The sequence below is a fragment of the Hypanus sabinus genome, chromosome 11, assembly GCF_030144855.1.
Source record: "Hypanus sabinus isolate sHypSab1 chromosome 11, sHypSab1.hap1, whole genome shotgun sequence".
NCBI classification, from domain to species: Eukaryota; Metazoa; Chordata; class Chondrichthyes; order Myliobatiformes; family Dasyatidae; genus Hypanus; species Hypanus sabinus.
The window spans coordinates 68269059-68279896 of record NC_082716.1 but is presented as its reverse complement, the minus strand read 5'-3'; the positions used below and the strand labels follow the sequence as shown (position 1 = coordinate 68279896).

General features: G+C 47.7%; 1 protein-coding gene across 2 annotated transcripts in view; it reads left to right on the top strand.

Annotated features, from left to right (window-relative positions):
- Positions 1-401: 401 nt before the first annotated feature.
- The window catches only part of cdc14ab (cell division cycle 14Ab), a 120990-nt gene continuing 110553 nt past the window's right edge, over positions 402-10838 (top strand). Inside the window, exons 1-3 of one of the 2 annotated variants that reach the window (XR_009514803.1) lie at positions 402-760; positions 919-1009; positions 1317-1392. Coding sequence is in view for 1 of the 2 variants with exons in the window: in XM_059984644.1 (XP_059840627.1) it covers positions 715-760; positions 919-1009; positions 1317-1392 (213 nt within the window). In the remaining variant the exon portion in view is untranslated. The remainder of the gene's footprint in view (positions 761-918; positions 1010-1316; positions 1393-10838) is intronic. The other variant, XM_059984644.1, reaches the window with a different exon arrangement.

Genomic DNA, 10838 nt, shown 5'->3' with positions numbered 1-10838 from the left:
ATCGAAAACTTTAACGTTTCTTTTGAATGCAGTTGTTGCTCAACCCATATATCATTTTCACAATTTCCTTTTAAACACATCCTATTGAAATCGTTTCTTTAAGTTTTTAAAGTGTTCTCAGTCAGGAGATATGTTATTTATGGGACCTCTCTGACAAGATCCACTGGCTCAACAGATGGTTCTAGATAATCACTGGCATTTTTGGCCGCTGCGAAATCGGAGTCCACCAATGAACAGAACTTGTCTTGGTCCTCACAAGGCCACTGGTTCCGGTTGAACATCCCGACCCGGCGCCCCCTACAGGCAAACCCAACTGACGCACTCCCGCCGTCTCTGTGTTTTTGAACTTTTCCGCCCGGTGATTGGCCGAGCCATTGCTATGGTGACGCGAGGCAGCGGGCATGTGACTAAAGCTGTTGACTGCCAGCGGGCCGTGGCGGCGGAATGGCTTGAGTTTCTTGTCTGAGGGGGAGGGAAGGCGCCGCGCGGAGGGGGCGGGCTCCGAGAAATCCGTTCGCGGGAGGGGACACGACTTTGTCCAAGTTGGGAAGAAGTGGTGGGTCCTAGTTGGAGAGTCGCCATCTGTGGATCTTGCTGGAGAGGCGTTGAAGTTGGGATTGTGCTGGACACGCGGACGCGCGCCTCGTCGACTTGACACCCCGTGCACGCGCTCGCAGCCCCCGTCCCCATTTGCCCAGTTGCGCGCTCTTTAAAATGGCCGAGGAGCAGGAACTGATCAGTGCGTCCGAGTTCTCCAAAGGTGAGTACGGCAGCCCTGGGCTTCGTGGCAGGGAGGAGGAGGAGGAAGATGATGTGGTGGTGGGGGTGGGGGGAATGGAGGGAAACGCGGGATGTCCCTGCTGCTAATGTTCGTGTAAATTCTCTTATACCCTTTCCCTTCACCGTACCTTGATTTAGATCGATTATATTTCGCAACTCTGAGGAACAAGCCGAAGAGCACCGTCAATACCCATTACTTTTGCACGGACGAGGAACTCGTTTATGAAAAGTAAGTTTCTGCTGACTGTAATTGGAGTTCAGTTTCTTTTTAAAGTCTGCAGTAAGCATCGTGGAGGCTTGGTATGGTAATAGTTCAGTTCTGTGATCACGAGTGAAATCGGGATGCGGACTTTCAACATGCATCTTTATTAACTTGAGATGTTGTCTTTTAATTATTTAAGAATGACTGTTCCTGTTTATTTATATCTCCGGAGGACTGGGCAGATGATGGGTTTCTCCAATCGTAACAGTTTTTCTATAAATTGAAACGCCTTCGATCCTGTGTTCACCTGAGTGAATTGCTTGTTTCTGTTCAGTTTCTATGCAGATTTTGGTCCACTTAACTTGGCTCAACTGTATCGATATTGTTGCAAGCTTAATAAGAAATTGAAAGTAAGTAATATAAATAACTATATAGTTAAAGTGAAAATTGTCTTAATATTTAGACTGTCAAAGAAGTCTGAGAGAACAAGGAAGCCATAATGCTTAAATTTACATATTAGTAATTCCAGAATATTGCACTGCTTTGGCTGTGTTTTATTGAAGAAACTTCTAAAACTTCATCCCAGTGAATAAGCTGAGATCTCTAACACTGTTGCTCTAATTATAAACTCTCTCTCCCATTCAGAGGCAAAATTAAAGCATAGGACTAAACTGAAATGGTGCTTAAAGTGAACTTTGATAGTATAAAGCTGTAGTGAAATAGTGATTTTTCTTCAGAAAAAAAACTTTGAGGGGATTAATACAATAGATCTATTATGGAATGAAGATTTCCATTCTTTGCGGTTACAGGAATTGTGTTGACTCTGTATGACTAAATCAGGGGTGGGCAAACTTTTTGACGTGTGGGCCACAAAGGGTTCTAAAATTTGACAGGGGGGCTGGACCAGAAGCAGATGGACGGAGTGTTTTGGTAATACACCTCATAAGAGAAAATAAAATATGGGATATGTAGAAAACATGTGCTTTAATTTCAATTGAAAATGAACAAATGCATTACAACAAAATATCTGTCTTTGATGTCCCATGGTATTTAGCTATTTATTGAAATGACTTTTAAAACACTGAAAATTAAATGAATAAAATACAGCTTTTTTTAATAGTAACAGTTATTATTTTAAAGCACTGAAAATTCTGTTATCCTTCAAGATATTATCATCATCACTCTCCTTCTGCCTGTCTTTATTTCAAAAACGGTAGGAGATGCAAGTCTACTTGTCCTGCTCCTTCTTATTCAATTGTCTCCTGTGCCAAAACTCAACAACGACCAGCACAAGGACAGAACAGTGAGAGCGCGCCAATATGCGGAGCGCGTTATTTGATCTGGAGCGCATTTTTTATTTTGAGAACGTACGTGCACCTGTGCACTACTCATGTCCATCACTTAACAGAAATGACATGTAACATGTAAGGCTTATTGAAAAAAAATATTTTCAAATGCATTTTTTACATATCACAAGGAAGAAACTTATTTTTAATTTCATTGGTCTCCCTTTTTAGCCAGCGCATCAAAGTCTGGATTTAGTTTTGTTGTGGCGATTCTCAGGATGGATCTGAGGTGTTGGTCAGTTAACTTGGATTTGTGGCTGGCTTTGTTGATGTTCATGACTGTGAACGCTTGTTCACACAAATAGGTCGAGCCAAACAAAGAGTAAAGCGCAAATGTGGAGTAATACGCTGCACCTCAACAAAGGTCAATGTGTAGCGGTGTGCTACATGCAGCGCTAAAATTACGACACGGAGTCGGTAACTGCAGTCGAAGAAAAAAACTTTATTCGAAATCCCCAGCCTCACTTTTAAGCCTCCCTCAACCTGCCCCCCGTGGCGCAGAGGCTCCAAAGCTCTGTGCTCGCAAATCCCCGCAGGCTATCTCCCTTCGCCGGAACTCTGGCTAATTGTGAGCTGGTTCGGATGTGCCAGGAAATGGGTTGCCACAGATGTATATAGAGTGCATCATCTATTGGGAAAACGCCAGAATTGTGGGGAAAAAACGTTAACAAGGTTTATTAATATAATTTCATCAAGTTCTGTGGGCCGGATTAAAAAGCTTAATGGGCCGTAGTTTGCCCATGCCTGGACTAAATTATCAAAAAGCTAGCCCTATCTGTGGATTTGATGATTAGGATGTTGAAATTTGACAGGAAATTAGCTGAAGTATGTAATGGGTGGTGTTTTTAGTGGTATGAGCACACTTTGGTTATGTTACTGGGCTACTTTTCATGATGATTTAAAATTCTATCACTGCTTCTGGAGAACTTGGATAAATCTGAAAAGTAAAAAGGCAAGTATATGTAATGTTGACTGAAGCTACTGAACTTCTGTTTTTTAAAAAAAACTGATGTCCATTAGAGAAGAAACTTGCCATCCTTGTCCAGTTTGGTTGACTATACAAATAATGTCAGCCTTACCGTTCTACTCTTGTCTTACTATAACATTTTAGCAACATGCAGTTCAGGGATAGTTGGGGATGAACAATAAACCTACAGCACGATACAGGCCCTTCAGCCCACAAGGTTGTGCCGAACATGTCCCTACCTCAGAAATTACTAGGCTTACCTATAGCCCTCTATTTTTCTAAGCTCCATGTACCCATCCAGAAGTCTCTTAAAAGACTCTATCGTATCCACCTCCACCACTATTGCAGCAGCCCATTCCATGCACTCATGACTGCGTTTTAAAAAAAACACTTACCCCTGACATCTCCTCTGTACCTACTCCCTAGCACCTTAAACCTGTGTCCTCTTGTGGCAACCATTTATCCATCAACCAGTTTTCTAAACCCAAGCAATTACTGATATTTGAGAGTACAATATTAACAAAATTTTTTCTGTTATTCTATTCATTTGGATCTCTGCCACTATGTTGTACCTATAAAGAGTTTGTGATTACACAGTATTTTTGTCCATCTTCATTTTGTGATGACCCAGTCAGAAACTCCTGAAATTTTCAGAACCTATGCACATTTGAAATGATTGTTTTGAGCCCAAAATATCAAAAGGCAACACCCTGGAAATGATTTTTTTTTGCTGCTATAAGCTGAAGATGAGCAACTTTGTGAATTTTTATCATCAAATTCTCTGCAAATGAATACTCGATGTCCTCCTTTCTCTGACCCAGATTTGAATGTCTTCTGTTTACTATAGTGCAATTATCTGGGTTATCCAATGGCTCTGAGCAACACTGGCATAAAATCAAGCAGACTTTTAAGAACAGTGTTTTTACAAGTGTTTCTACAGTTCCTTGAACAGAGAAGGCCAGTTATCAATGCTTTGGCAGTTACTTTCAATGTCTATAGCAAATATTCAGTAATTTACCTGAAAGGGAGATTAGGTCGGGTTTATGTTAACTTGTATTATTGCTTTAATTTGTGCAGTTTCAATAACAAACCTTTGGTTTACGCTCCTAACTTGGTGGTGATTTGGCTTTTTAACATTGGCTGTTTCTGTCATAATGGAAATTTTTTTTTATTGAATTACACAATCTATTTGGATAGTTGGACAAAGGATCAGAAATAGTCGTGTGTAATCCAGATTCTGTTCTGGTTGGATCCACTTCTGCACATGCCATTTTGGGCCAGGTACTTTATGCTGCTGAGCTTTGGGGCAAGGTGTAAATTAGGTCCTTATATTTAAATTGGCAAAATTTGGATTTGCTTAAATCAAAAGAGTAGTTACCATTGTAAAAGAGTGTTTGTTTATTTTTGTGAAGGTCTGTTGATTTATTGATAATGAAGTTAATATTTGATTATTTAAACTGAAATAATTTCCTCTGCTTTTAAAGCTAGCTCCTGGCAGAAAAGACTGGATCAACTAGGCTTATACTCACTGGAATTTAGAAGATTGAGGGGGGATCTTAGTAAAACGTATAAAATTCTAAAGGGATTGGACAGGGTGCAGGAAGATTGTTTCCGATGTTGGGGAAGTCCAGAACGAGGGGTCACAGTTTAAGGATAAAGGGGAACCCTTCTAGGACCGGGATGAGGAAAAACTTCTTCACACAGAGAGTGGTGAATCTGTGGAATTCTTTGCCACAGGAAACAGTTGAGGCTGGTTCATTGGCTATATTTAAGAGGAAGTTAGATATGGCCCTTGTGGCTAAAGGGATCAGGGGGTATGGAGAGAAAGCAGGTACATGGTTCTGAGTTGGATGATCAGCCATGATCATACTGAATGGCGGTGCAGGATCGAAGGGTCGAATGGCCTACTCCTGCACCTATTTTCTATGTTTCTAAGCTTGATTTTCTATGGACAAAAGTGGGTTAGGTTTTTTGTTTTACTTGGATGTTACTATGGTAGTGAGCCTATAGTAGAATTTTATTGACCTTGCTTTGATCAACAAGCAAAACTTCATTGTAGTTTAAATAAATAATGTTGTTGTGTATTTTGGCCATTGTTGCTTGACAATCTATAGCTGAATCTTAGATCTTGCAAGACAGCAGGTACAGAGGTTTTTTTAATCTTGAGACATATTTTGCTTGACCTGAGTGTCATATAAGCACTTCCTAGGCATTTTTACTGTGCTTTTAGTTTTTGTGTTCTTGCCAAGAACTGAATTGTGATATTCAGAGTAATGGGGAAAGGGAAAAAGATTTGTGCTTGAGTATTACTTATTTGAACTTATGAAGAGGTGTCAAAATAAGTTGAATGGTATTGTTTTGCATAATTAGTTTTTCATTATAAATTAAATTGTTTTGATTTGCTTATTGACTTTTGTGGCTTCAACCATTTTGAACAGACATCATTATCTAAACTGTTCCTTTGAAAATTAGTTGCTTATTGTTTCGGTAGGCAACTGTGGTACATTTGTCATAATTTCTGTTGTGTTTAATTTCTGCACATTCTCTTGGGTATTGGTTGTACTGTGGCGACCCATTTCCTAGCGTATCCGAACCGACTCACAATTAGATAGCCTACGGGGGTTTGCGAGCACAGAGCTTTGGAGCCTCTGCGCCATGGGGGGCCGGTTGACAGAGGCTTAAAAGTGAGGCTGAAGTTTTGGAATAAAGTTTTTTTCCTTCGACTGCAGTTACCGACTCCGTGTCGTAATTTTAGCGCTGCGTGTAGCACACCGCTATAATTGGTGACCCCGACGGTCCAAACGATTTTTGGACCAGAAATGACTGACGCCGCCTCTGTTCATGCGGTTTCGTTGAAACTGCCAGATTTCTGGACACAGCGCCCGGACCTATGATTCCAGCAAGCCGAAGCCCAATTCCACGTTCGCCAGATCACCTCAGAAGACACCCGCTACTACTACGTGGTGAGCTCCCTCGACCAGGACACAGCGGCCCAGGTCGCGGAGTTCGTACAGTCGCCCCCGGCAGGTGGCAAGTACATGGAATTCAAAGCCCTGCTCCTCAGGACTTTCGGACTCTCTCGGCGCGAGCGGGCTGCCCGTTTACTGCACCTAGATGGCTTGGGTGACAGACCTCCATCGGCTTTAATGAATGAGATGTTGTCTCTCGCCGACGAACACACACCCTGCCTCATGTTTGAGCAGGCATTCCAGGAGCAGCTGCCCGAGGACATACGCCTGCTGCTGTCCGATGTGGATTTCAGTGACCCCCGGAAGGTGGCAGCCCGGGCGGACTTGCTGTGGAACGCCAAAAAGGTGAGCGGGGCGTCCATCGCACAGATCACCCAGCCACGCTCCCGGCAGCAAACCAGTCCAGGCCCGGCCACAGAGCCCGCCAACCCCCGGCCCAATGAACACTGGTGCTTCTACCACCAGCGGTGGGGTGCAGAAGCCCGCCGTTGTCGCCCACCCTGCAAGTTCCCGGGAAACGCCAGGGCCAGCCGCCGCTGATGGCTACGGCGGCTGGCCATCGGGATAGCCTCCTGTATGTGTGGGATAGAAGGTCGGGACGCCGGTTTTTGGTCGATACTGGGGCTGAGATCAGCGTTTTACCTCCGACGAGTTACGACACCCGCAGCAGGGCACCGGGTCCCCCCCTGAGGGCCGTGAATGGCAGCACCGTAAGGACCTATGGCACCCGTCAGGTGCAACTACAGTTCGGCTCCAGCCAGTTCACGTGGGACTTCACACTGGCCGCCGTAGCCCAACCGCTTCTGGGTGCGGATTTTTTGCGGGCACACAGCCTGCTGGTCGACCTGCCCAGGAAGAGACTGGTACACGCCGAGACCTTTCAGACGTTCTCCCTGGGTGCAGCCCAATTGCCAGCCCCTCACCTCGGCTCCATCACGCTGTCCGACAACGACTTCACCAGGGTCCTGGCGGAGTTCCCATCGGTTCTGGCACCGCAGTTCACAGCGGCCATGCCCAGGCACGGCGTACAGCACCACATCCCGACCCAGGGACCACCCCTCCATGCCCGTGCTCGGCGGCTTTCCCCGGACAAGCTCCGACTGGCGAAGGAGGAGTTCCAGAGGATGGAGGAATTGGGGATCATCCGGCGGTCCGACAGCCCATGGGCCTCCCCCCTGCACGTGGTGCCCAAAGCGACGGGGGGCTGGAGACCGTGCGGCGACTACCGCAGGCTGAACGAGGCCACCACACCGGACCGCTACCCTGTGCCGCACATTCAGGACTTTGCAGCAAACCTGCACGGCGCACGGATCTTCTCCAAGGTAGATCTCGTCCGGGGATACCATCAAATCCCGATGCATCCTGACGACGTCCCCAAAACGGCTCTCATCACCCCTTTCGGCCTTTTCGAGTTCCTCCGCATGCCGTTCGGCCTGAAGAATGCCGCACAGACGTTCCAGCGGTTAATGGACGCGGTGGGACGGGACCTGGACTTCGCGTTCATCTATTTGGATGACATCCTCATAGCCAGCGGCAGTCGTCAGGAGCATCTGTCCCACCTCCGTCAACTCTGCGCCCGACTGAGTGAGTACGGTCTTACAATCAACCCCGCCAAATGCCAGTTTGGACTCGATACCATTGACTTCCTGGGCCACAGGATTACTAAAGACGGGGCAACCCCTCTGCCCGCTAAGGTAGATGCGGTCCGCCACTTCCCCCGACCCACCACGATCAAAGGCCTTCAGGAATTCGTAGGTATGGTCAATTTCTACCGCCGCTTCCTCCCTTCAGCTGCCCGGATCATGCGCCCCCTGTTCGCCCTGATGTCGGGTCCGAGCAAGGACATTACCTGGGACGAAGGAAGCTTTGGCGGACGCCGCAATGCTAGTACATCCCAGAATGGACACCCCTACCGCCCTCACAGTGGACGCATCAAACACGGCAGTCGGTGGGGTGCTGGAGCAGCTCATCGCAGGTGGCTGGCAACCCCTGGCGTTTTTCAGCAAACACCTGCGACCACCCGAGCTTAAGTACAGTGCTTTCGACCGGGAACTGTTGGCGCTCTACCTGGCAATCCGGCATTTCAGGTACTTCCTGGAAGGTCGGCCCTTCACCGCGTTCACGGACCACAAACCGCTTACCTTTGCGTTTACGAAAGCATCCGACCCCTGGTCGTCCCGCCAGCAACGCCACCTGTCCTACATCTCTGAATACACGACGGATGTCCGGCACGTCTCAGGTAAGGACAATGTCGTGGCGGATGCGCTCTCTCGCCCTACCGTTCATGCCCTTTCCCAAAGGGTAGACTTTGAGGCACTGGCAGAGGCGCAGCAGGTGGATGAGGAGATTCCGAGTTACAGAACCGCAGTCTCTGGTCTGCAGCTCCAGGACCTCCCCGTGGGCCCAGGTGAGAGGACCCTACTCTGTGACGTCGCCACCGGCCAGCCCCGTCCAGTCGTCCCGACAGTATGGCGGCGCCGCGTTTTCGACTCCATTCATAACTTGGCGCATCCCTCCATCCGGACAACTGTCCGGATGGTTTCCAGCAGGTTCGTTTGGCACGGACTCCGCAAGCAGGTCAGTGAATGGGCCAGAACGTGCATGCACTGCCAGACGGCCAAGGTGCAGCGGCACACCAAAGCCCCACCGCAGCAGTTCCATCCCGCCCACCGGCGTTTCGACCACATTCATGTGGATATCGTGGGCCCCCTGCCAGTGTCGCGCGGAGCGCGTTACCTCCTGACTATCGTGGACCAGTTCACAAGATGGGCAGAGGCGGTCCCGCTCACTGACATCACCTCCGAATCTTGCGCCCGAGCCCTGATCGCCACCTGGATATCTCGCTTTGGTGTCCCGGCCCACATTACCTCCGACAGAGGCGCCCAGTTCACCTCCAGCCTGTGGTCAGCTATGGCCAGCCTTTTGGGGACTCAGCTGCACCACACAACTGCCTACCACCCACAGTCGAAGGGGCTAGTGGAGCGTTTCCACCGTCACCTGAAGTCGGCCCTCATGGCCCGCCTGCGAGGAGCCAACTGGGCGGACGAGCTTCCCTGGGTCCTACTCGGCATCCGCACAGCGCCCAAGGACGACCTGCACGCCTCGTCGGCCGAGTTGGTATACGGCGCGCCCCTGGTCGTCCTCGGGGAGTTCCTACCAGCCCCAAGGGGGCAAGAGGAAGAACCCGCAGCAGTCCTGGGCAGACTATGCGAGAAGCTCGGTAACCTGGCCCCCATACCCACTTCACAGCACGGGCGGCACCCGACCTGCATTCTCAAAGACCTACAGAACTGTAAGTTTGTGTTTGTACGAAGGGGCGGGCATCGGCCACCGCTGCAGCGGCCATACGAGGGGCCGTTTATGGTGCTCCGGAACAACGGGTCCACGTTCGTGCTGGACGTTGGGGGGAAAGAGGAGGTTTTCACGGTGAACCACCTCAAACCGGCCCATGTGGACCTGGCGCAACCGGCCGAGTTTCCGGCGCCTCGGCGCAGAGGCCGACCTCCCAAGCAGGTTCTGGCCCAGACTGTGGACATTGGGGGGTGTATCGCCGGTTCTGGGGGGGGGGTTATGTGGCGACCCATTTCCTAGCGTATCCGAACCGACTCACAATTAGATAGCCTACGGGGGTTTGCGAGCACAGAGCTTTGGAGCCTCTGCGCCATGGGGGGCCGGTTGACAGAGGCTTAAAAGTGAGGCTGAAGTTTTCGAATAAAGTTTTTTTTCCTTCGACTGCAGTTACCGACTCCGTGTCGTAATTTTAGCGCTGCGTGTAGCACACCGCTACAGTACAATTTTCCCTCCTTTTCAAAACAATAATCTTGGACTCTACATTTCAACTTCCTACTTCCACAGTTCTCCCCTTATCATTTCAAAGCCACATCCAACTCTTGTTTTCTCAAAACTACTTCTTTTTGAATGACTTTGCAAAAGTTTCTCTTCATGAGCCTTTTCTTTGCATAGTCTTACTCTCTATTGGATCTGTATGTTGAACTATGAACATTAATTCATTACTTTGTAGTTCACTTTTCATGTAATTTGAGGGTTTTGAAGTTGCTTGTTAAGTTTCTGAGATGTGGTAAGAAAGTGCAAAGAGATTACAATATTTAGTTGTTTAGATTTTTGTCTTGTTTACTTTTGCCAATCAAGATACTTCCTCTGTTTTGTACTTCAGGCGCCATGGCTGTAACTGATACTTAGCATTAATGTGATTATGGAATTACTTCAAATGATAGATGTTTCAGCAGACAATTTACTAACTGCAGTACTAAAATATTGCACCATGAAATATGCCGACTTTCTCATTAAGAAATATTAGTTGAGTGAATACTGTAGATTGATTTTCCTGGTCACTCAAGGGATTTTTTCTGGTTCTTTGCACATTCTTTGTGTATAAGATGATGAAAGGCATTGATCATGTGGATAGTCAGAGGCTTTTTCCCAGGGCTGAAATGGTTGCCACAAAAGGATACAGGTTTAAGGTGCTGGGGAGTAGGTACAGAGGAGTTGTCAGGGCTAAGTTTTTTACGCAGAGAGTCATGAGTGCATGGAATGGGCTGCCAGCAATGGTGGTG